At 46.4% G+C, this 26,675-nt stretch overlaps 1 protein-coding gene across 6 annotated transcripts; it reads right to left on the reverse strand.

Moving 5' to 3' along the window:
* Window positions 1-792: 792 nt before the first annotated feature.
* FOXM1 (forkhead box M1) lies at window positions 793-26,673 on the reverse strand. Of its 6 annotated transcripts, XM_028744112.2 has the most exons (10): window positions 26,494-26,672; window positions 22,371-22,515; window positions 18,618-19,177; window positions 16,085-16,233; window positions 14,050-14,250; window positions 11,334-11,462; window positions 8,437-8,481; window positions 7,393-7,471; window positions 5,299-5,468; window positions 793-3,426 (listed from the first exon to the last, which is right to left on the reverse strand). In XM_028744112.2, exons 3-10 carry the CDS (start codon window positions 19,129-19,131, stop codon window positions 2,359-2,361), a joined length of 2,355 nt encoding a protein of 784 aa, XP_028599945.2. In that variant the 5' UTR covers window positions 19,132-19,177; window positions 22,371-22,515; window positions 26,494-26,672; the 3' UTR covers window positions 793-2,358. The 6 variants fall into 6 exon arrangements, with proteins under 6 accessions (XP_028599945.2, XP_028599948.2, XP_028599947.2 ...); XM_028744115.2 differs by lacking the exon at window positions 8,437-8,481 and having other exon boundaries at window positions 26,494-26,673; XM_028744114.2 differs by lacking the exon at window positions 22,371-22,515 and having other exon boundaries at window positions 26,489-26,673.
* Between the last annotated feature and the right edge of the window lie 2 nt (window positions 26,674-26,675).

Raw genomic sequence — 26,675 nt, forward strand, 5'->3', positions numbered from 1 at the left:
GGCTGACCACCTCAAATATTAGCTCCTATGGTTACAGCACTGAACTTTTTGGTGAATTGAAATTCAGCTGTTTCATGTTGTAATCTTCCTTTGAATGGTCACCTTAAGGTCACTTACAGAATATCCCAAGAGGCTGAATTGTTCTCCCACTGATTTATGGTTATTGCCACTTTTTATTTCACTTTTGTTCATTTATTCTTTTGTACGGGAACTGACCAGTTGCCCTGAGTACAATTGTAGAATGCAGAAGGGAATTGGCGGCAGATGATGGGATAAATCATACTGGAAGATGAGCAGGTGATTTTGATTGGTTTTATACCATGGCCTTCCCGCCAAAAAAACTAGTTTAGTGAGGGTGCTGAGAACGTTCACCTTGAGATTCTTTGCTCTCTTTCACTTACTATTTCCCAAGTCTCCATGGGAAGATGGAGTGTCTGGAATACATCAGTTTAAGTCTATGCTGAATGTGACCAAATAACTCAGAGCTCCTCAGACGGATGTTCCCTATGCTATGCTGCCATTGAGATGGGAAAAAATCACATTTGCCCCTGGAGAAGATGCCAGGGATTTGCTTGCCTTTATTCTTCTTAAGGGCTCCTTTTCCTTCTGTCTGCAGCTGTGTTCTATTCCATTGTGTGCTTTGATGTTTCCAAGCTGGCTTCCTGGCTCACACATGCGTGATAAATTCCCACAGCAACTAGTTGTGATGTCATGTGCCAGGAACTGTGACAAAGACTAATGCTGGCCCCTTGCAGACTCATGAAAGATGCTAAGGAAACACACTGCTCAGAATCACACTTTCTACTCTGGCTTTATTGCATAGGTTGTTAGAAGAAACACAAACACAGACTGTGGCTGAAGTAATTCTATGCAGGGGTTATTGATTCATTTATTCTTTAAGGCCAGACTATGCAATGCATAAGACAAATCACATTTCACACAATTGCTTTATTTTCTTTTCACCCATATGATATAAGAGAAGGGAAACAAGTTTTTAAAATGTGTGTTTGAAGTTTGATCTCCTGCTTAAAAGTGCTCCCTTTCCCCAAATGAAGGTTACGGGATCAATTTTTGAAGCTCTTCCCCATTTCTCTAATTGCTGAAGGTTACATCAAGTGCTCAAGTTGGGAAGCTAAGTGGTTGGATCTGGTTTGGCCCTCCAGCTGTTGCTGGACCCCCATCACCCCTCACTTTTGGCCCTGCTGGGGCTGATGAAAGCTGGGTCCAACAACAGTCAGAGAGCCCCACTTTAGCCAACCATTCTAAAACTTTGAACAGCATGTCCCCATAAAGGAAGCAGCATCTGACCTGGTTTGACTACAGTGGCAGGCATTCCCACCTGGTAGGGCCATGTTTTTTCCAACCCTTCTTGCACGAATCACTACTCAGAAGTGGTACCTCTGTCTGTGTGGCTGTGCTAGGTCAGAAGTTACTTTTGCCCTACTGGGAGGATTTCAGAGCCTCCAAGCTGCGCCACTGCTCTGCTGGGCATTTAAGCACCAGGTGTTTCAGGAAAAGTGACACCAGCAGTGATAGTGAGATTTAAAACGTGGCAGCTCCAAATCCCACCTGAGCACATTTAAAAGTTGTCTCTATGGCAATCAAAATCTCCTTTTTCTGATTGATTGGAGACATTTCAATTTGCTGGTGCATGAATTCTCAATATGGTTGCCAATGTATTTTTTCCTTGGCCCTACTCCTGTTCCTTTAACAGGAGCCTGGAATAAAAAGTTGTGCAGCTAAAGCCTTCTCTTCACAGGGACACAGAAATGGGAAATGCTTTGGCTGCTAAATTCCTTCATGCTAGGTTCCTATTAAAGGCACAAAACAAAGAATAGTTATTTGTTGTAGTTATTTCCATAAGTGGAAATAAGTGACCGAAGGCCACGTAGGATTTCAGAGCACTTGCATTTAATGTGTAGTGTAACAGAAAACTTTTGGCAGATGCATCTATTTTATTTACAAACAGAACCAGCTGATGTTCTCTCTGCAGTTATTAAACATATTAAACATACAAGAATCTCATCTTCTTTTGCATTTAGTCACCATCTTTATACTTTAAAAGGCACTAAAATATACAAATATATACAAAGGCCAACATATGTACATTAGACGCTCTATCAAATGGAAGGGCTATTAAAAGGGATTTTCACTATGTTTTGTAAGTAAGAGACTTAGATGTCATTGATTGTCCAGTGGATCCATTAGGACTCCAAGCAGCTTCTGGATCATTCTATGACCAGCTATATGATAGGATCATCCTAATGTGATAACAGCTTGGGAGTCAGTTAAAAAACAACCCACCAACTGCGTCCCTTGGTGGTTTGCACTAAACCAGAATCTATAAACAAAATGTGGTCATTTCAGTTCAGGAATTAACTGTGACCAACTGAGATCAGTACCCAAGTTGTCATCCTCAAGGCCAGGAAAACTGACATCTAGTAGGATTTTGCTCAAACTGTCATTCATGGTGTCCAGGATCAGGCCTTCCAAGAATGAATGGTTTTCAGGAAGAGCAGAGGCTTGAAGCTCTGGGGACGACTGTTTGCTGGTTGCAGGAGAACTCGTCAAGGGCCCAGAGACCATGTCATTGGTTTCTGCATTTAGGAGTGGCAGCTGTGGAGAATCACATAACGATGGCCTTAAGGGAGTGCTGCCAAGTCCCAGGATGTCCAAGTTCCCCTGAAGGGATATTAATGAGGTTGGAGGAGTTCTCACAGGACTGCAAAGCAGATCACTAGGTTCCTTGACCAAAGGTGCCAATCTCCAGGGGTCAGTAGTTGCCAGGAATGGTGCTGGGGTGGTTATGGGGGCTTTACTAGGTATGGAAGAAATGGGCAGCTTGCAGAACATCTCTTTTATTGCAGATTTAAAAGGAATGACTTCTCCCTGAGAGCAACTAAACTGAGATGTACTTTCCAGAGGATGAGTATCTGTTGCAAAGGGAGGGTCATTTCCCACCGTGCATGACTCTGACCTACTGGTGGGTTGCAGGAGGACTGGTTCTTCAGAGGAAGGCAGGGCTAAGTGCTGTTTCCTTCTGGATCTGCCCATTTCTTGCCTCTCTTGTCTCTTTATAACCAGTGTGTCCAACCTGCTCCGAGATGGTGACTTGAGAGCTGTAAATGCTCTCTTCTGCTTTGCAGGTGGGGCTGGAAGGACTATGTCTGGTTGTTCACCCAGTTGCACTGGCTCTACCTTTGTAGGCGCTGTGGGGAGGAACTGAGGCGCCCATGTGTTGGAATGAAAGTTGTGACTCTCCTCTTTTATATGCAGGGCTGCGGCAAATGATTCTTTGCTGATCCAACAGGTGTCCTGCTTTATGGACTGCTGGGATGTAAATGGAGATAACTCTCCATCACAAGTCTCCTCCTTGATGGGGATGGGAGCTGGGAGCAGGGTTGGCTCTTCACTGGACGGCAACACCTGCAATAGGAAGACAGAATGAGAGACAGTAAAGGATATTTGACAGCAAGATATTGGTAAAAAAAACCCTCACAAATCAAGGAAGTAACAGAAAAGTTAAGGACATTACATTAAGATACAGATGTGTGAGTATGTGTGTCTTGATGGGTGCTCTGCTTAATATCATTTAACCATTTGTAATGAGCTTTCCACAAATGTTCGCTGTGAGGAGAAATCTCTTCCTGGCAATTGACGTATGAAGATGAGGGCAAAGCAAGAGATTGCTCTCTCTCTCTTAGTATTGGGGAGCAGTGTCACTCTCATCCCCTGAAACACTCCAGTACTTGGGGTACCACATGCCAGAGGCAGGTATAGCCAAAAGGTCCAACAACATCTGGAGGGTCAAATCTTCCCTGTCCCTCGGCTACACAAGCAGCACACCTTCAACAGGATCAGCTTGAAAGAAATGCTGCCTTTTACCCCCAAGTCCAAGCAGCCCTCATGGGGAGCTGGTAACCGGAAGCTAGTCAGCTCCTTATTCCTGTAGGACTGGTTCAGAGCACTGGGGAACTCCCTCCTCAGACAGGTTCCATTTTAATCCATTAGGCCCCAAAATTCATCCTTTTCTTTCAAGCTTTTAATAGTATTTGGGATCCCTATATGCTGGCTTTAGGTTTTCAATCCTATCTGGGAGTAAGCTCCATGAACCCAATGGGACTGCCTTTTGAGTAGATAATGCTGTGCAGTAAATGTATTCTATTTTTTATTCTTTACTAATTAAATGTGTGTATCTTCATCCAAAGATCCCAGGGTGGTGCACAACAGAAAAAATACAAAATGGGAATACAAAATACAACTTGTTTTTTTGCTCCTCTCCTTTTACTGGTGTATACTGGTAATGAATTTGTTTTGTAAGCTGCTTTGGGAGCTTTTAAAACCATTTAAATAATTTTGGAGGGCTTCTTTATGGGCCACTGAAATGGTTTTAATGTATTGCTTTGATTTTCTGCTATGCTTTTTTGGTTCTCAATCTTTTGTAAGTTGCTTAAAGATGTGATGTATAGTATACAATAAGTGATGCATACATCTGATGATGATAGTTACAGGTAGGTGGCCGTGTTGGTCTGCCATAGACTACGGCAGACCAACACGGCTATTTACATGTAACTAGAACTATGGAAGGCACCACGTTGAGCTGCATGAAATGGAAGTCCATCAACAAGGTATATGAAGAAGTGTGCATGCACACGAAAACTCATACCAATAACAAACTTAGTTGGTCTCTAAGGTGCTACTGGAAGGATTTTTTTTTACAGTGGTGCCTCGCAAGACAAAATTAATTCGTTCCGCGAGTTTTTTCGTCTTGCGATTTTTTCGTCTTGCGAAGCACGGTGTCGGAAAAGTTTTGGAAAAGCTTCAAAAATCACCAAAGTCTTCAAAAACCTCAAAAAAGGCTACCACACCGCGTGCTATGAGTTGCTCCTCGAAGTCAAGTTGCAACTGTATTAAAGGTTTTAAGAAAAAGGAAACAAACTTGCAAGACGTTTCCGTCTTGCGAAGCAAGCCCATAGGGAAAATTGTCTTGCGAAGCAACTCAAAAAACCAAAAACCCTTTCGTCTTGCGAGTTTTCCGTCTTGCGAGGCATTCGTCTTGCGAGGTACCACTGTATTTTATCTGATGATGATGATGATGTCTCGGGTGATTGTGGCGATTATACCCAATGAGTGCAATATCCTTTACAAAACAGCACTATCAAATCAAGGCCTCAGTACAAATGTGGAAGGAGGGGAGCCACTCTGGAAGTGGGGAATGCCTGCCCCGACAGCCAGGCTGTAAATTTATTCTCATTCTCAGGCACAAGCATGGAGTTGGGCACTGATATACAGTCTGACCTTTGGAGCAATGCACACGGGTTTGCTGCTCTGCATGGTCTCTGAGGCACCCTGGGATGCAGGAAGAGGCATCTTGGAAGAAGGTTGAAGGATGACGGACTGACTCAAAGGAAAGTGAATTGGAACTAGGTAGGAGTTGACACGTGGCAGCAAGGGCTTCATTTTTCGGCCTAGGAAGGAAAAAATAGGTCTTAGCCCAGTATCTATAAAAGGTGCTTCCTCAATTTTAATTGATCAGCCACCAGGGCCTTCCCAGTTTTGTACTGGGAAATCTCTGCTTTCATCTCAGTTGCATCAGTGTCCTCCTTCGATTCAAAACTGCACACAAGAGTAATTTCTTGCTTTCTGGGAATGGAAGGCACTAGACTGGCTATTGTGAGTATTCTACTGACAGCTTGTTGTGGCTTGGGAAGTACCGTATTTTTCGCTCTATAGGACACACCGGACCACAAGACACAGCTAGTTTTTAGAGGGGGAAATCAAGAGTTTCTCAGGGCTGCCGGGGAAGCCCGGGTTCCCCCCCCAGCCCCAAAGAGCAAAGAAGCCAAGGCAGGGAGCGCGATCCATCCCGCTCGCTGCCTTGGCTTCCTCTTTAGCCTTGCACAGCCTTTCCCGGCAATTCCCCCACCTCCTGCAAAAGCCTACAGGAGCTGAGCACCCTTTAAGGAGCGCGCAGCTCCTGCGGGCTTTTCTACGAGGAGGGGGAAGGGACTGACTGGCCGCGCCAGTCCCTTCTCCCTCCTGGGAAAAAGCCCGCAAGAGCCGCACGGAGCTTGTGTGCGGCTCTTGCGGGCTTTTCCTGCCTGCCTCCCCCCTTCATTCGCTAGATCACTAGCACCATGCTTTATGTTTGTACATAAAGGTAAAGGTACCCCTGCCCGTACGGGCCAGTCTTGCCAGACTCTAGGGCTGTGCGTCTATCTCACTCTATAGGCCGGGGGCCAGCGCTGTCCGGAGACACTTCTGGGTCACGTGGCCAGCTTGACAAGCTGCATCTGGCGAGCCAGCGCAGCACACAGAACGCCGTTTACCTTCCCGCTAGTAAGCGGTCCCTATTTATCTACTTGCACCCGGGGGTGCTTTCAAACTGCTAGGTTGGCAGGCGCTGGGACCGAGCAGCGGGAGTGCACCCCGCCACGGGGATTCGAACTGCCGACCTGACGATCGGCAAGTCCTAGGCACTGAGGTTTTACCCACAGCGCCACCCGCGCCCCTGGTGATCTCCTTAAAGGTAAAGGTAAAGGTACCCCTGCCCGTACGGGCCAGTCTTGCCAGACTCTGGGGTCGTGCGCCCATCTCACTCTATAGGCCGGGGGCCAGCACTGTCCGGAGACACTTCCGGGTCACGTGGCCAGCGTGACAAAGCCGCATCTGGCGAGCCAGCGCAGCACACGGAAACGGCGTTTACCTTCCCGCCAGTAAGCGGTCCCTATTTATCTACTTGCACCCGGGGGTGCTTTCGAACTGCTAGGTTGGCAGGCGATGGTTGTACATAGACCTTTTATTTCAAACCTGGGAATTTTTCAGTGTCTCCACATACATGGAAAGTCCCAGTCCATAGCCCGTTAGTGGAGTTTGTATTATACCCAGACAGACGCTGGGGAAGAAGCTTGGAAAGATCTTGAATAATGAAGCTGCCTTCTGTAGAGTTAACCCAGGATCCTGCCAGATCAGTGCTACTCTGACGGGCAACAGAGGCCTTTCCCTGTACTTCTTTTAAGTGGAGAAGTAAGGATTGAACCTGGGACTGTCTGCAAGTAAGCGTATGTGCTCTCATGTAGCAGGTACTGCCAGGTCTTGCTGAGTGCCTGGAGGCTGCAGGCGTTCACCCCCAGGCTAAGAATTCTGCCTGGCCCTTACGGAGGACTGACATTTACCCCCGGAACTTTGCTTTGCTGGTCTCTGCTTCCTGCCTTGCTTTGCCTTTTCCGTTACAGCCCTCCAGCCCTCACATGCACACCAGGTGAATACCTCCAACATGTGTAGAAAACGCCCTTGTCACAGTTCCCATTAAATCCACTGTTGGGGTTTCGTTAGGGAGAAGAATTATGCCACTTTCCCTGGGATTGGTAGAGGTGTAGAGTATACACTCACGTGCAGTCTGTGGCTCATTTTTACGACTGCTAGTGCCTCTCATACTCTTCTGTAGATCTGGAATGTGCCGCTTTTGCTGCTACATTAGTTTTAGATTAAGAGAGACAAGAAAACAAAAGTTAGAGAAGCTGCAATTGCCCAGCTGCTTTGTATGGATCCGGAGGGCAGTGCTGAACTAATATAAGGAATTTCACTGGCACAGTCCCACAGAGCTATGGGGCAATATGTGTCACCTCCTGCTGCAAGGAGACACCATTGTCTTTGCTGACTGTCACCCCACAAACCCCATAGAGCCTGACAGAGGTGGCACAACAGAACTCCTTCCACAGCTGTTCTTCAGGCAGGAAGGGGGGTGGAGAGAGAAAGGAGCTGAGTTTGATAACTCTCACTGCCTGAAGAAATAAAGGTAAAAAGATTAATTGTGCAGTGTGTTTCGTTCTACCCAAGTTCAACATGCTTGAGCACAATGGCAGAAGAAAAGGAGCAGCAGCAAACAGAGACAGCGCCACTTGACACACGGAGTCAGTCAAACTAGCTATTTGCAAGATTATCATCACATGGAAAAGTTTTTAGTTTCAGTCCTATCAGCAATGTTGGCTGCTGTCAGGATGCAAGCAATGATGCCATGAGCCTGCCCTCCACTCACCTCCCCCCTCCATTGTGCTCTCTCTCACAGTGTTCTAGAAAGATATATTAAGAGGCTTCATTTGCTCCTTTAAACCAAGCATTGCAACAAAAATAATCTAATCACTTGCAGTTTTTTTTTTAAAAAAATGTACTGAAAACCCACCATTTGACCAAATATTTGCTTGTTCCCCCAAATTAATAGGCAGTGAATAAACTTAAGTATCCACTCATCGGTCCGAGTAGCATGACTGCAGGTAGCCAAGGCAGCCCCTACATTTCCCACACGCTTGAAGGAGGCACAGAAGGGGAAGCTGCAGGAGCATCTCAGCTCTGACTAGTAAAGCAACCTCTACACATCTGCAGGCACTGAAAGAGGGAAGAAAGAAACCCAAGCCCAACCAGGAGGGAAGGTCTTACTGATTCCAAGAGCCCGGGTGATGCTGGTGACTGCACATCCAGTGGCTGGTGGTGGCCAAGTATACAAAAGGAATGAAAAGGAAATTGTCAGCTAAACCGGACAACAAAGGAACATTTGGGCACAGCAGACAGTACAGAACAATCTGTGAGTCCTCAGTGAGAAAGTATGCTGAAAGTTTTGTACAATACCAAACGCTTCCAGAGCTTCCAGTGATCAGAAGGTTAGCCCTGTTTGAGGCTAGATTGGGGGAGAACAAGGAGCAGGCACTTTTCAACAAAAACTTTTAAAATAACCAGGCCAAACCACAAAGTGGGTTTCCTGGTTCATGCAACCCTCCGCCCCCAAACACAACTTTCTCTTAGCAAGGAAAGAAGTGTGGGTTGTCCATAGCAATCCATGGAGACATGGCAAAAATTAGCCCCTTTTCTTCCTTACTTAGGGTCTTGGGGTGTGTGTTGTTTTTAAAATTTTGCCAACCTTTATAAGGTAAAGGTAAAGGTACCCCTGCCCGTACGGGCCAGTCTTGACAGACTCTAGGGTTGTGCGCCCATCTCACTCAAGAGGCCAGGGGCCAGCGCTGTCCGGAGACACTTCCGGGTCACGTGGCCAGCGTGACAAAGCCACATCTGGCGAGCCAGCGCAGCACACAGAAACGCCGTTTACCTTCCCGCTAGTAAGCGGTCCCTATTTATCTACTTGCACCCGGGGGTGCTTTCAAACTGCTAGGTTGGCAGGCGCTGGGACAGAACAACGGGAGCGCACCCCGCCGCGGGGATTCAAACCGCCGACCTTTCGATTGGCAAGTCCTAGGCGCTGAGGCTTTTACCCACAGCGCCACCCACGTCCCTATAGCCAACCTTTATACACACAACCTATTTGCATCTACAGGGCACTGGAGTGCAAGGCTTCTGTACGCAAATAAGCTGTGGATTTGGCTTAGAAAAAACCTGAGACATATTTTGTACAGAGGAATTGTACGGAGGGAATCCAAATCTCTGCCTAACCTCCAGCCTGAAGCATTAACAGCCTGCCTTAAGACACACTCTGTCAGCCAAGCCCTTTACAAACTGCAATGGCAGGTAACGATCTGGATTTGACATTTTTTGAACATTTGTGAAAAACAAACTTTTCAGATGAACGCCTTTTGCTTGAGGGTAGACATACTGCTACCCATTGACTACTATGTTAATATATCGGATTTCTCCATTAATTCCTAGTTTTCCCAGTTTTCATCCCATTGTTTAAAAATGACTTCTCAATGGCAACCAGGAATTCATGTGTCTAGACTAGAGGTGGGGACCATAGAATCATGGCAGAGTTGGAAGGGACCCAAAGGATCACTGGGTCCTATCCTGCAATGCAGGAATCACAGCTAAAGAATTCCAGACAGATGGCTATCCAAGCTGTTTAAAAACCTTCAATAAAGGAGTCCACTACCTTCCAAGGGTAGCGGGACGCAGGTGGCGCTGTGGGTTAAAGCCTCAACGCCTAGGACTTGCCGATCGCATGGTCGGCGGTTCGAATCCCCGCGGCGGGGTGCGCTCCTGTCGTTCGGTCCCAGCGCCTGCCAACCTAGCATTTCGAAAGCACCCCCGGGTGCAAGTAGATAAATAGGGACCGCTTACCAGCGGGAAGGTAAACGGCGTTCCGTGTGCTGCGCTGGCTCGCCAGATGCAGCTTGTCACGCTGGCCACGTGACCCGGAAGTGTCTCCGGACAGCGCTGGCCCCCGGCCTATAGAGTGAGATGAGCGCACAACCCTAGAGTCTGGCAAGACTGGCCGTATGGGCAGGGGTACCTTTACCTTTACCTTCCCTTCCAAGGTAGCCAGTTCCACTGTCAAACAGCTCTGCCAGATAGTTCTCCTGAACACATTCTAGCTTGTCATTATCCTTCTTAAATTGTGATGCCCAGAACTGGTTGAAGTATTCCAGGTGGGGTCAGACCAAGGCAGAATAGAGTGGGACTCTTCCTTCCCTTGATCTGGACACTAGACTTTTGTTGATGCAGCTTAGAATAGCATTAGCTCTTTGCTGCTGCATCATGCTGCTGAGTCATGTTCAGCTTGTGGATCCTTTTCACATGTACCACTGGCAAACCAGTTGTCCCCGATCTTATACTTGTGCATCTGGTTCTTCCTGCCTAAATGCAGAACCTTTCATTTGTCCTATTGAAATTCATGTTGTTACTTTTGGCTCAGCTCTCCAATCTGTTGTCCTGATTCTGTCTTCCGCAGCATTAGCTACCCCTCCCAGTTTGTGTCATCTGCTAATTTGATAAACATCCCTTCAATTCCTTCATCCAAGTTGCAGTATATAAAGATGGAGCACAACAACGGGCTCAGAACAGAACCCTGTGGCACCCCATTTGTCACTTTTTTCCAGGATGATGAGGAAACATTAGTGAGCACTCTTGGGGTTCGGTCAGTCAACCAGCTACAAATCCACCTAACAATAATCTTCTGCAGCCCAAATTTTACCAGCTTCTCTGCAAGAATTTCATGGAGGACTTGTGTCAAAAGGCTTACTGAAATCCAAGTATGTTAGTTCCACATCCTGTGGCCCTCTGGATACTCCTGGACTACAATTCCCATCATCCCTAACCATTGGCTATGGGAGTTGAAGTCCAGCAACATTTGGAGGGCCACATGTTCCCCACACTTAACTAGACAATGAGATAGCATTCCTTAACCCTCTTAAAAGGTTTATAGCCACACCAGTACTTAAGAATTTCCTTTCTGTGAATTCAAGTGATCCATTTCCCTTCTAATACCAAACCTAGGTGATCCAATGCTCACCAGCATGTCTTCACCTGCCTCCTCAGAATGGAAATAGCCAGGTGCTTGAGAAATCAGGAATTGGTAGGGCAATCTCCTTTTCTGCATGAAAGGTACTCACTTTGAACACTTGGTCCAGTGTCAAATAGCGGTTGGCTTCAGGGTGAATGGTCCAGAATGAGATTTTGCCATTGGCAGATGTCTCTCGAACAAACATGTCATGAAGAGAAAGATTGTGCCTTATAGAGTTCTGGATGGGAAAGGAGAAATGCTTGCTGTTTTTTGTTATCAGTGGATTCTTCAGATGAAATCTTGATAATTCACAAAGACCTTGGCTTTGAATCCTCTGTATGCCCCTGCCATATCCCCCACTTTAACCCCCTAGGGCTTCCTCTTCCCGCCCCATGCAACTGCTGAGTTCACTTTTCACCTTTCCAACCCGATTTTGCAAGCCGCTTCTCTTCTGTAGCCCTACTTTGCACCCATTTTCACCTTTACCCCCATGTCCATGACTACTCCTCCTCCTCCTCCCTTTGTGCAAGCTCCTTTGTACACAAACCAGCCCCATGGCAACCTGATGCATCTTGCTCCTCCTACACATTGTAACTACTAAGCACCCTTTTTGCCTTCTGCTCAATTTTGAAGTGACCACGCCATTATTCTTCAGACCATTTCATGCCCCTGCTTTCATCTTCACTCTCATTCCTCCCTCTTTGCTCCCATATTTTCATCTTCACTCCCCTTTTCTGTTCACCCTCCTTACTTTTCTCAACTCTCCCTTGCACCGATCACCCCCCATTTCCATGCCTTATCCTCTCCCCTATGGCGCAGCCCCATTTGCCCACACTCCCCAATGCTGATATCTGTTACTGTACCTTTAAAATGAATGGCTTCTTAAGAGCAAGCCTCTGAGTTGGCTTGTTCAGTGGGAGAAGATTAAATTCAGTTGGTGGATGTTGCGTTTATATGGAACTTTGCTTGTTAATAAAATATCTCTTCTAAATTACTATATTGAATCTGGAACTGGTACCAGGAGTGAAATACATTATGTGAAGGTACTGTGAAATATTTGAGGGCTCTGCATCTTTTATCTCTCTTGCACAAGGCAGTTGAGCAACAGGGCGAAGTTTAAAAGAGCCCTCGTTTTCCGTTCAGTGCTTCTCCCGCCTTGACAAGAAGTCTGAGTAAAGTTGAGAACTATTTCATTTAAGGTGACATCTGGTGATACGGGGGTTCTGTTTGTGGTTATTATTATGTGGCGGCTTCTTTGTATATGCAAATAGATGCTTGGTTTTGCAGTCAGGAACTGATGAGCGTGCATGTCTGAACCAGGAGATTTTGCTTGCCAATTTAAGTAAACTGCTTTGTGGTTCATTTCATATTCTGAATTCACTTCCATGGCCCCAAGGCCAGTTAATACATACATAGTCATCGCTTCATGGCTGCAGTACAAATGGATGTTTTCCATATAAATGTGAACAATCCATCAGAAGTCAAGCAGCACATATAATATGCTTCAGTAAAGTCGCTTCACACAAACCACTGGACCCTCAAATGCCAAATGACCAAGTGATGCACACTGATGTGTGCCTTTCTTACATGCAATTGCTTTCACAATAATTTAGAACAGCGTAACACAGGATGGCAGGTATATACATTGTCTCACCCAGGAATTTGTGGGCAAGGCGTTGTAAATATACAGCATGGCAAGAGACCATAAATGAGTGAATAGAACCTCACGTGCATACTAAAAACACCAGGCTCATCAAGATCGTTAATTTCTGCAATTCCACAAACGGTTCACATCAATGCCTGTTCATATAAAATGCTTTTCATCCTCATTTCATTAGCTATATGCATATGAATGTGTATGTGTGTGTGTGTGTGTGCTGCAATTCTGAACAGGTATCAAGAAAGCACAGAAAGTGAAATAAATTGTACAGCAAAACTTCCTGAGAACCTCAATTTTCTTACAAACGAAACAAGAAAAAATACACAACCACAGGTTTGCAGCATTTCTGGCTGAAAAGATGTTCACCCACTTGGAAGGAAAATACCTGCAGAAATCTCAGAAGCACAGGTGTGGAATAGGAGTGCACAGCTCCTTACCCCTCCTCATGATAATACACTCGAGGAGTTATTCACAATATGGACCTGTAACAAAACACTGCAGTGCAGGCTGCTCCTTTTCAGTGCTTCCATTAGTTGGCAAGGCCCCCCCATCCCCCTCCTGTTCTACCTGCCTTTGTCTTTCCCTTGATCTCACAATCAGCATTACATGGCTACTGAGAAACTCCCCCCTGCGTGTAGTCCCCCCCCCCAATGTTTTTTTTACAGTGGGACCTCTACTTATGGACGCGATCCGTTCCAGGGTGCCGTTCGCACCCCGAAAAGTCCGTAAGTAGAGCGCCGCTTCTGCATGTGATGCAATAGAGCGCTCCTGCGCATGTGCGAAGCGTGCAGAGCGTTCGTAACCCGAAAATCCGCAACATGAACCTAACACAACTAGAGACACGACTGTACTTCTCCAAACCTCGGAGTCCCCCCAAGCCTGCTACAGACTGAACATAAGAAACAGGGGGAATCCTATTCAAAACAAGAAAAACAGAATTATGCAAAAGCAGATGAATTATATTAATGTGCTTAATTTCTATGGTTAATGTAGGTTGCGGGATTCTGCTATTCTTGGCACAGCATTTTAATTTCCCCCCCTGCAGAATACACATAGCCCTGGTAACATTTGCACCTGAAGGGAGAAAACTGATAGTTGTTTGCATAATGCACTTTCTCCCTTAGCTTTTCCTCATGCAAGTTTTACAGGTCACAGTATTTGTTACCTTCCAGCCAGGCTTGGCTACATGCTTGAAATAAGGGAAATGATCCTCAATCCAGGTGTAGATATCTTTCAGCATCATGCGCTTCTTCTCAGTGCTGTTGATGGCAAACTGGATCATGGCCATGTAGGAGTAGGGGGGACGTTCGGAGAAGGACTCCTGCCATGAGGTAGTAGAGGAAGAAGCTGCAGAACCTTCCTCGGCCTGACAAGAAGACAACATGAAGGGTGCAGGGCCTGTAGAATGTTAGTTATATGAAGAGCGTCTGGATTTTGATGTACCAAACAGTGAACCTCTGAATAGGTTAGGGTTAGCCATTTTAATGGGCAAGTATTTAAAGTCCACGGGGCTGCATCCCTGTTTGCCAATCCCCACCTGCTCCTCAGAGAGAGGAAACCTTTTTGGCTCCATGAGTGAGATCTTTACTTTGATCGGCCCTCTTGGCCAAATTTGACAGCTGGGTGGGGCTAAAACAATGGGATACAAACCCTGCTTGAATCAGGAGCGGGCTTGGATGGAATCCTAGTGAACCGAGCAGGATTAACCCTCCATTCATCAAAGGATAAGCAGGGGTGAAATCCGGCTCAGTCTGACTGTGAAGCCGTGTTCTTCCTGCGCATCTCACCCAGACAACACTTCTGCCTCAGGAGCAGGGAGGTGCAGAGTGGTGGCCGAACAGGACGGTTTTAGGGAAGCTGCCCCAGCCTGCTCTAATAGTTCTTCTGCAAATTGTCTGAGCTGCCCACCTGCATGCATCTCCCTAGTCCTCTTCTCTTCTCAAGGTCCATTAGCAAAGCATTTCACAGAAGTCTGTTGCGATACTGTAATTCGCAGGCCTACCTGTGGCCGCCAGCCAAACTGCAGCATGGCAACGGTCTTACCTTCTTATGCTATGTACGGTTAATTTACATTAGCTTACATTAGGAAAACCCAGGTTTCCTTACTGTGTTTGTGAAACTACCTAGTGTGCTGCAGTGAACAGAATGTGGGACATGAGTCAGGTTTAAGTTCCTCACAAGCAACAAAGCTGCTCACCGCATGACCCTGCACCAGCTGTTCTCTCCCTGGTGAACGTCAAGGTAGGATTGCAATGTAATAATTGCAATGTAATAATTGCAATCCATTATTATTTATAGGTAAAGGTAAAGGTACCCCTGCCTGTACGGGCCAGTCGTGTCCGACTCTAGGGTTGTGCACCCATCTCACTTAAGAGGCCGGGGGCCAGCGCTGTCCGGAGACACTTCCGGGTCACGTGGCCAGTGTGACGAAGCTGCTCTGGCGAACCGGCACCAGAGCAGCACACAGAAACGCCGTTTACCTTCCCGCTATAAAGCGGTACCTATTTATCTACTTGCACTTAAGGGTGCTTTTGAACTGCTAGGTGGGCAGGAGCAGGGACCGAGCAGCGGGAGCGCACCCCACCGCAGGGATTCGAACCGCCGACCTTTCGATCGGCAAGCCCTAGGCGCTGAGGCTTTTACCCACAGCGCCACCCGCGTCCCATTATTATTATTTATAGCATTATGCAAATATGAATTAAAGCAACCCATACGCTGGGAACAAGTAGCCTGCCGTTGCTATCAGCTGAAAGAAAGGTGCACTTAAGAATGAAGGTTGCCATCTAAGCAAGGACATTTCATGGAACATTTGGCACCATAAATATAAATATCTGCAGTGTTCAGCCAGTTTGCAGTGAGCCTCCTTGCCCATACAGGGTTGCAGTTACCAATCCAGAGATCTCCCCTGCACTTTAAATTGTGAAGTGCCTGAAGATAAAAAGTCAACAGCAGCCTATCCCGCGCTAGCAGCACTGCTGGTCCTTCTGTCTACCTCCTTCCCTCCCTCCCCTGCTCAGTACAGTGGGTAGAAGGGGGCAGACCAACACTGGGAAATCAGCAGATGAGAGGCGTCTCTGCAGCCTGGTCTCAACAGAGCGCAGGTACAAGAGGAGTCTCTGAATTGCAGCCTGGCCCTATGCACAGACACCTGGCTCGGCTTCTCTTTCCTTGGCTTTTATTTGGCTGCACACCTTGCTTACCTTAATAGCTTTCTGCTTGGGGGTCTGGTTCTCCTTCTCCGTTTCTTTTTTCACACTGCAAGGGTTCAGTCCACTAGAGCTCATATTGCCCAGCCACTGAATGTTAGTCAGACTGTTGTCCAAGACACTGCTTGTTGTCTCCGCACTGCCTAGATAAATACAAACTCTTAAGTTCTCATTCTGTAGTCCTAGATTCCCAAAAGAAGGCTTCAAGCTTGTCCTTAAGCAGACAGAGTTCAGAGTTTTAAGTAGCGAGAGGGGCCCACAATGGAGTTTGGGCAGCAGCACTTGAAATACCGTAAACTGAGCTTCACATACTGTCGCTGCTCAGTCCCATGCACAGTTATGGTTGCCAACATGTTATTGGTCCTGCTTCTGTGCCTTGAAGTAGAGTCTGACAGACAGAAATTTAAGAATGTACAGTGGTGCCCCGCAAGACGAATGTCTCGCAAGACGGAAAACCCGCTAGACGAAAGGGTTTTCCGTTTTTGAGTTGCTTCGCAAGACGATTTTCCCTATGGGCTTGCTTCGCAAGACAAAAATGTCTTGCGAGTCTTGCGATTTTTTTTCGCTCCCCCCCCCTTTTTCTAAGCCGCTAATAGCCTTTTAGCCGCTAAGCCTTTAATAGCCGCTAAGCCGCTAAACAGCGCTAATCTGCTAATAGGGTTGCTTCGCAAGACGAAAAAACCGCTAGACGAAGAGACTCGCGGAACGGATTATTTTCGTCTTGCGAGGCACCACTGTAGATATTATTGTTGAAGGAGAACAGTCAATCTCGGTTGTTGAGCGTAATCTGTTCTGGAAGACAATTCAACTTCTGAAATGTTCAACAACTGAGGCACAGCTTCCGAGTGGTTGCAAGAGCTTCTTGCACTCAAGCTGCGCTGGACATTTGGGTTCCAAAAAACGTTCGAAAACCGGAACATTTACTTCCGGGTTTTCAGCGTTCGGGAGCCAAAACATTCAAAAATGGAGCCGTTTGAGAACCAAGGTTTGACTGTACTAGATTCTATTCCCATTATTATATGTTGTAATTCCTGCACTGCAAGGGGTTGGACTAGATGAGCCTTGGGGTCCCCTCCAACTCTGTAATTCTATGGTGCTATGATTTTACCAGTCTTTTATGAATCTTTAGTAAAAGACAATATATAATTTAAAGATTGGAAACTGACATCCGCAGATTTAAACCATAAGCTCCCCGGCTTTTGCTATGTTATCTTTAAGGCTGCCTCGTTCCTTGCCTGGAACAATTTGTTCTAGTTCCACCACAATTTTTCCTGCCTCCCACGTTCAAAGTAGCAGAATTGTGATCTCCTCCATTTCCTATACTCGTACCACAGACATGCCCCTGTCAAAGGAATTAATTTGCTCTGAACCCGGTGCAAGGAAATCCATTTCCCCAAGAGGGGAAATGTAACAAACAGCTTTCCCTGTACCTCTGCCTTTCCTACCCATGCTGTCACAACAGATTATAATACATGGTGCAAAGCACCATCCGGTCACAGCCTGCTATCATTTTCATATTAAAAGGTAAAGGGACCCCGGACCATTAGGTCCAGTCATGGCCGACTCTGGGGTTGTGGCACTCATCTCGCTTTACTGGCTGAGGAAGCCGACGTACAGCTTCCGGGTCATGTGGCCAGCAGGACTAAGCCGCTTCTGACGAACCAGAGCAACACAAGGAAACACAGTTTACCTTCCCACCGGAGCAGTACCTATTTATCTACTTGCACTTTGACGTGCTTTTGAACTGCTGGGTTGGCAGGAGCAGGGACCAAGCAATGGGAGCTCACCCCGTCGCGGGGATTCGAACTGCCAACCTTCTGATTGGCAAGTCCTAGGCTCTGTGGTTTAACCCACAGCGCCACCCGCGTCCCTCATTTTCATATTACTCGCACATAAAGACACTTCTACTTTAATTGCCAATTACAGGGTAAATTGAATGGAGCTATATATCTCTGGCATCATGCTCTGCACACTTGCCACTCTCAAGCGGCAACTTTAGAGATGGGAGACTATGAGGAGTGCACTTTGCACACAAAAAGAGCACTTTGTACAGAATAGCAATCTGTTGTGAGGACAGGCTAACGCCTCTCTGCTTAGAACAGGTTCCCTGCTTCCAGACTGCAGGGCGCAAGCACCCAACAGCACCCTCTACTCCACCAACCGGGGGCGCCAGGACAGAGCACTGCACACAGGTAAACAAGGGAACGTATAATAGCTGGTACACTTTCCTCCACCACCCCCTTTGCCATTTCGGAATACTGTATTTTGCACCAACTCCTCTCTCCTAAAAGCAGTGCTTTTGGGGTTAAAAAAGAGGTGCCAGTACTCACATCTTGATATATGCGTTGTGGGTGCCAGCACAAAAGAGGTGATGGTACTCATTACTGGTGAGTAGACCCAAAATGCACTGCCTAAAAGCCACCCTTCCTCCCCCCCCCCAAGAGGCCCTGTCCCTCCCCCCACCAACTAGTAGCAGTCAAGCAAAGAGAGGGCTGCCCCATGTTTCATAAGAAAAAGGACTACATACTGTTTTCTTCCGGTTCTCGTCCATCCATAGACAGCAACTCTTCCATTAATGCAGAGCTTTGCCCAATGTACTTTTCATCCTCTCCTGCTTTGTCGTGGGCAGGGCTGTGCTCCTCATCAGATTTGAAAAGATTCTTGAACTCTCTTCTCTCCATTCTAGGAGAGCTGCTACTGATGAGAATAAATTTGCTAGGCCCATTACTGCCAGATTCTTTCCCCTTGGCTGTTAGAGCATCAATGATACTTTGGACATCTGTGTTAGCAGGAATAGCTACCACCTGGGCATCTGACAAGGTCGGGTGGTCTATTATCCTAATCCCCCCCACAGGGACTCCTCGATTTCCAGGTTCCGTTTTGTTTGTGCCGTGCTCCTTAGCCTTTGCTTCTTCCTGCTTCGGAGACCCAACATTCTGGCCACTTGGCTCATCTCCTGCTAAGGCGCTCGCAGCATCGCTATGTGGGAAAGACAGCTTCCGTCTCTTGAGAATCAGGGGCCTGTGAGGGCTGCTCTTCATCCTTGACCTGTGCAGTCAATCTCCATTGAGAACAGAATGAAGGAACCTGAAAAACACAAAAGACAACATTTCTGTCCGGTTAAGAGAACATGTGACAAATTGGGAGGGAGTGTCTTGAAATCAGCTGCTAGGTTTCCTGCAATATATTTTTTTTAATGAATGAATTGTGTTCTTCAGTAGGAATCTTCAACCTTTTCAAACCTTGGGTCCACTTTTAACCCAAACATGTTTTTGAGGATTCATTTTTTGATACTGTGCCCCAGCTTGGACCTGTGGGTCCTGTCCCACTACTCTACCTCAGGATCAAATAGTAAATGCAGTAAACACAGTAAATGCAGGTATGCAAAATAAGAGCTGATTAATGATACATATGCAACATCAAAGTTTCAGAAACAGTACAGTGGTGCCCCGCAAGACGAATGCCTCGCAAGACGTAAAACCCGCTAGACGAAAGGGTTTTCCATTTTGGAGGTGCTTCGCAAAACGAATTTCCTATGGGCTTGCTTCGCAAGACGAAAATGTCTTGCGAGTTCCTGCAGTTTTTTTTTCCTCTCCCCCCCTTTTCCCCCAAGCCGCTAAGCCGCTTATCAGCTGATCCGCTAAGCCGCTTAACAGCTGATCGCTAAGCCGCATATCAGCTGATCCGCTAAGCCGCTTAACAGCTGATCGCTAAGCCGCTTATCAGCTGATCCGCTAAGCCGCTTAACAGCTGATCGCTAAGCCGCTTATCAGCTGATCCGCTAAGCCGCTAATCAGCTGATCCGCTAAACCGCTAATCAGCTGATCCGCTAAGCCCGCTAAGCCGCTAATAGCGCTAATCCGCTAATGGGCTTGCTTCGCAAGACGAAAAAACCGCAAGACGAAGAGAATCGCGGAACGGATTCTTTTCGTCTTGCGAGGCACCACTGTACATCTCTGAATATCATTTGATGGAGAGCAACACATAGGCTACTGCCTCCCAGGCCCTGTTGGTGGCTTCCAAAAGCATATGGTTTGCCACTGTTGTTATGCATTGACTGGGTTGCCTATGGTCTGTTAGCTGGACCAGGCAAGGAAAGTTTTCTAAACAGGAATTTAGAACTGGATTCCCCTCTCCCTTTGGGAACGTTAATGTGCTAGAAATGACCAACCCAGATATGAACAGTCAGGCAGCTACTAGCTTTTCATTTGGGCCAGTAATTTTTGTGGTTTGTGTGTGAGGCTTAGCAAAATTAAGGAAACAAAGAAATTAAAGCTCAGAATAAGACTAATTTCCTTATTCTTGGAGGGAATGTGCTATCAGGCTTTCTCATTACCATAAAAAAATATGCTGCTAGCTATAAAAGTTTGGATGGGATGTGAGCAAATAAACTGCAGCTGAATTCAGAAAAGATGGATGTACAGTTAGTGGATAATTCAAAGGACTGGGCAGGGTGGCATTCTGTTCTGGATGGAGTGGCACTCAAAGCTTGAAGGTGCTGTTCGATCTGGCATGAATTGCTTTCCACCCTGTCAGACTAGTACATCAAGTGCAATTCCTCCTGGACAGCCTAGAGGGCCCCGTCTGCCTGCCCTCCTGAGGTCCCAGGCCTAAGGAAAAGCAAGCGGCAAAGAGCAGGAGATGGGCCTTGGAAGCGCTGGTTCAGTTACACCCAAGTGCTTGACACTTTTGTCTTTGAGCACTAAGATTTTACAGTGGTACCTCGCAAGACGAATGCCTCGCAAGACAAAAAACTCGCTAGACGAAAGGGTTTTTTGTTTTTTGAGCTGCTTCGCAAGATGATTTTCCCTATGGGCTTGCTTCGCAAGACGGAAATGTCTTGCAAGTTTGTTTCCTTTTTCTTAACACCATTAATACAGTTGCGACTTGACTTCGAGGAGCAACTCATAGAACGCGGTGTGGTAGCCTTTTCTGAGGTTTTTAAAGACTTTGGTGATTTTTGAAGCTTTTCCAAAACTTTACCGACACTGTGCTTCGCAAGACAAAAAAAATCGCAAGACGACAAAACTCGCGGAACGAATTAATTTCGTCTTGCGAGGCACCACTGTAATCCTATTGCCAATGTGTTTTTACTGCTCTACTATTTTAAACTGTTTCTGAATTGTTTAATTTTGATTTTTTAAAAAATATATCTTCAAGCTGCTCTACGTCTGCGAGCACTAATACTGAGGGGTAGGATATCAATCTCATATCTAACTTATTAACTAATTAAGAGAAAACTCCCTGGAAAAGACCCTGATGTTGGGAAAGCTGGAGGGCACAAGGAGAAGGGGACAACAGAGGACGAGATGGTTGGATAGTGTTCTCGAAGCTACCAGCATGAGTTGGACCAAACTGCGGGGGGCAGTGGAAGACAGGAGTGCCTGGCGTGCTCTGATCCATGGGGTCACGAAGAGTCGGACACGACTAAACAACTAAACAACAAGATATTTTCATGATGAACTCCCAGTGTGCAGTGTTAGAAATTGGGATAGAAAAGCTAGGAGCCAAATGGCTCCTGGGACCTGGGTTGTGGACACCAAAACAGAAAGTCTAGTTGCCATTTCTGGGGAGGGTCAGCAACACTTTTTATTTATTATTATGATAAGCATGAACTAATATGCAATTCACAAAAGTGACACATTGTTAATATCACACAACTTAAACAAGTATGAACGGAAATTGTTAATACTTGTTTAATTTGGTGTTTACAGTAAATGTACTTCAGTTTTCAAAACACTCTACTCTTTATTAAACTCCTTAACATATTTGCCTATCCTTAACATATGCTTTGAGGCTTCAAAGCACATACATTTCAGTAACCCTTGAGTGTCAGCCAGGCGCAGAAAATGTCACCCAGACCTTTTGAGGTGCTCACAAATGGATCATTTTTAGGCGCGAAATGCGCCTGGCACCCTGCTAATTTCAAACCCTGCCAGTGTGGTAGGCTCTGCTTTCATTGATGGTGAGCCTCCACTCACCATCGAGCAGAGGCAAGCACAGAAGCTGGCAAACCTTGATTTTTGCACCATGGGGAGAGAAGGCTCCAGCCTCTTTCCATATTCAGAAGCTGAAGTCATTCTTGCCTTCATAATTTTGAGTCTAGATTACTGAAATGTTCTCAACGTAGGGCTACCCTTAATGATAGCTCAGAAGCTTCAACTAGTACAAATGGAGCAGCCCGCCTTATGATGGATATGGGTTAGCAAGTGTCTGTTAAACCGGGGGCTTGTATCCTGCTTGTATTCTGGGCACAATGCAAGGCACTGGTTATTATTACCTTTAAAGCCATAAATAGACGGGACTAAGAGTTTCACTGATTTTTACTAGTGTATTATTTGAGGTTTTCCCCATTTCCTCCCGTAAGTACTGGAAACAGCTGGCAATGTCCTGGCAACTACTTTTTCCCTGGAAAAATGCTGATCCTGCAAGGAAACGAGATAAAATCCTTCACAATCCCGGTATTTATTTATTTTAAAATAAATTTCTTAATTTCATTTTGCAGTATATAATAAACAAGAACTGTTACAAACGTCTTGAATGTCTTTGCATTATTCACCCATAAGAGCATTCAGAATATAATGGATGAAAGGAAAATACTTTGTCACACCATACAAATTACAACACCAGAATATATTCTAATCAAGAAGTCCTTCTCTGTTCTTCCTGTCTTATATAAGATAAAAACTCTTGCTATGCCAGCTAAAAAGAATTCGAGTTGTCCCCATTTCATCCCGTAAGTACTGGAAACAGCTGGCAATGGCTTTGCCACTACTTTTTCCCTGGGAAAAAACTGATCCTGCAAGGAAATGAGATAATCCCAGTATCACCCAAAGAAACTGTATTGGCTGCCTCCATCAGAAGTCTTTGCACCTCAGAACATGGCCAGCTCTTGGTTCATGTAAGGCTTTGGCCAAGTTCATCCTGCTTTGCCAAAATTCACTTCAGAGCGCATCCCAAACACTCCTGCAACCATACATACAAAACAAGGGAAGAGCAGCAGTGATGAGCAAACTCTGCCATTACGGTTCCTCCCCAGTTCAGTTTTGAAAACCTCTGCCCCAGAAGAACTGGCAGTCCCACACTGAAATAACAAATAGAGGAAAAGGGGAAACATGTTCCTGAGCTGAATGATAAACATTGGAGAAAGCACAAACCATTCTTCAAAAATCTATCCAACTGTCGTTTCTTGGAATCAGAAATCTTTGCTCCCGTGGCTATTCATAGAACATAGAAGTAAGTGATCAGATTTAATGGAGGACAAAAGGGACGTATACATTTGTCTTATCCCCATGGTAAAGGTAAAGGGACCCCTGACCATTAGGTCCAGTCGTGACCGACTCTGGGGTTGCAGCGCTCATCTCGCTTTATTGGCCGAGGGAGCCGGCGTGCAGCTTCTGGGTCATGTGGCCAGCATGACTAAGCCGCTTCTGGCGAACCAGAGCAGCGCACGGAAATGCTGTTTACCTTCCCACCGGAGCAGTACCTATTTATCTACTTGCACTTTGACATGCTTTCGAACTGCTAGGTTGGCAGGAGCAGGGACCGAACAACGGGAGCTCACCCCGTCACGGGGATTCAAACTGCTAACCTTCTGATCGACGAGTCCTAGGCACTGTGGTTTAACCCACAGTGCCACCCGCGTCCCTATCCCCATGGTAATGAGGCCCAAACGTTCAGGAATAACTAAACCGGAAGGTATTTCCCAAGGGAGCTAGCTCAGCAAGCAGCTAAAGATAGAGTAATTAAGAACAACATTCTCTCACCAAATGGAGCACAAAAATAAGATGAACTCATCTCATCAAGGTCCTGTGTGACAGACCTGCCCCTCCACAGTCTCCATGTAGCCGTTAACAGAGGCCAACCAGTAGGAATGCCCAACATTCCATGGAGGTTATTATTACTCTCCCTCCAGCATCAAGCACATAGGAGCTACACAAGCTTTTCCAAGCATCACAATGAGCAGTCTTCAAAACATGGCTAACATTCATCCCCTTTAAAATCTTAGCTATTATAATCACCCCATGTGAAGGACTTGGTAACTTTGTAAACTCTTGTTGCAATTGACATTGATTGAGCAAAAGGACTGGGTAGTAATGACCTTCTTTGCCCATCTATTTGTTTACACATGAACAGTTTATTCAAAGTTGCCTATTCATGTAGCTGATCATACAGTCATACCTCGGGTTACAGACGCTTCAGGTTGCGTTTTTTTGGGTTATGGACCCGCCGAAACCCGGAAGTACTGGAACGGGTTACTTCTGGGTTTCGGCGGTCGTGCATGCACAGAAGCGCTAAATCGTGCTTCGCACATGCGCATAAGTGCCAATTTGCAACCTGCACGTGCGCAGACGTGGCACTGCAGGTTGCGAACGTGCCTCCCGCACGGATCACGTTCGCAGCCTGAGCGTCCACTGTATACATCATTGTCTGAAGTTCATTAGAACATACTTCCAGGTAAATGTATGTAGAATTGCAACCCCAAAGTGGTGCATTTATTTATTATTTAGTACTAACTTCAGAACTGCTCAAGACTTAGCACTTCTTCCCAGAAGTTCAGCATGGCTGATCTGCCAGAAGGAAAGGGAAAATACTTTTAATATTTATTCTACTTATTATACAAGTGATGCCGATTCTTTCTTTTTTTGGCCAGTTTAAGAGAATGTTAGTTGGTATCCATTTGGCTCAGGAGACAATGGAAGACTGCTTTTGGAGGTGAAGACAAACCATTGGAGAGTTATAGCACATGGTGTGTCTCTAGAGACCAGTATGGGGAAGACATGTTTTGGATGCAGTTAGGGCAGGTGAAGGTGTCTGGTTGTGCTGATGCATGTGTACCATGTAGTCTCTGCCATAGCGTTTTTTGGACAAATTGCTGTCATTTCCTGCCTTCATGAATACTGGTCCATAAGAAGCACCTCGGTCTTGCTTTGCAGAATGCTTGGATTCTTTTATAAGAAAACTGTGGGATAACTAGCCTCATATAACCAACATGCTTAAGTCTAATCAATGCATGAAAGTGTTAAAACCACAGAATAAGCTGTCCAGCTAGGCTTTTCTCACCTTGGGAGGGACTAAGTGATCAAGCCTTTGTTCCCCTTCAGTCTACCAGAGAAGTTCAAAGTGTGAAAAGGTTTTGAGCTGGTTGCTACAGCTCAGACTGCATGGCTCTTACAAGCCATTATTGTGTTCCTATACCAATAATTTAGGAACTTCCACTATTGCAACTAAATCAGGTTTTACTGCCTATGCAACATTTTTTGACTGCTGTATGGAAAAGCATATGAACTTGGCCTTTGGAGTTTATAAATAAACCATTATTAAAGGTAAAGGTACCCCTGCCCGTACGGGCCAGTCTTGACAGACTCTAGGGTTGTGCGCCCATCTCACTCTATAGGCCGGGGGCCAGCGCTGTCCGAAGACACTTCCGGGTCACGTGGCCAGCGTGACAAGCTGCATCTGGCGAGCCAGCGCAGCACACGGAACACCGTTTACCTTCCCACCAGTAAGCGGTCCCTATTTATCTACTTGCACCCGGGGGTGCTTTCGAACTGCTAGGTTGGCAGGCGCTGGGACTGAGCAGCGGGAGCGCACCCCGCCGCGGGGATTCGAACCGCCGACCTTTCGATCGGCAAGCCCAGGTGCTGAGGCTTCTACCCACAGCGCCACCCACGTCCCAAACCATTATTACCTTACTTTTTTTCTACACTGGGGAAAAGGGGAACTTTGGAAGGAATTTAGAAGGGCATATTTTAAAAGTCTAACAGCTTATACTTCCTTGCTTTGCTGCACATTCTGTGATTTAAAATCTGTGCTGGGGTTCTTGCACCAAGAGTAGGGTACTTGCCCAAACTGGATCTTGACATCCAGGAATTCTCCTGTTTACATACCATTTTTTCCCTTGCCACCAACAAAAACAATAAGAAGCAATAATTGCACCTCACTGCTGCCGCCCATAAAACACCCTCATATTCCCAGCCTTGCCCAAGGGGGGGGGGGGGAATGAAAGCAAGGGACAGAGTCAGGCAAAAGCTGGAGATTCAATAGCAATTACTATTAAGCTTCTCTCTCTTTGTTGTTGTAGGAAAACCATATGTGCAGTTTTAATTGTAATTACTGGTATGTTTTAAACAGATTGTATACGTGTATCTAGTTTTAATTCTATCAGTGTTTAGGGTTTTTTATTATTGGTTTTTCTACGTTTTTAGCAGCTCTTTAGCAGAGAAAAAGGCGGGGTATGAATATAATAATAGTAACAGTAGCACCACCAGCAGCAGCAGCGCCTTTCTGGGACTCCTTGGCCCCGCGGCCTTCCGGCCGAGGCCCCTCCTGGCCGCGGGGCGAGTTCGCGCAGGACTAGCGCCTTAACTGAAAGCGCCGTTGAGACGCCGAGCTTACGTCACCTTCGGCAGCGCCGCCTCGCTCGCTCGCTCCCGGCCGGGAATCTCCTCCTCGGGCGTCGCCGCTCGGCTCCGGGGCGGGAGGGGGACCCCGTTCCTGGCTCCTCGCGCCTGCCGGGGCGCGCGCGCGCGTGTCTTTGGCAAGCGCCGCCTGCCTCTTCGGGCCGCGGCCTCTTCGCCCTCCG

Source organism: Podarcis muralis, chromosome 9 (genome assembly GCF_964188315.1).
Source record: "Podarcis muralis chromosome 9, rPodMur119.hap1.1, whole genome shotgun sequence".
Classification (NCBI taxonomy): Eukaryota; Metazoa; Chordata; class Lepidosauria; order Squamata; family Lacertidae; genus Podarcis; species Podarcis muralis.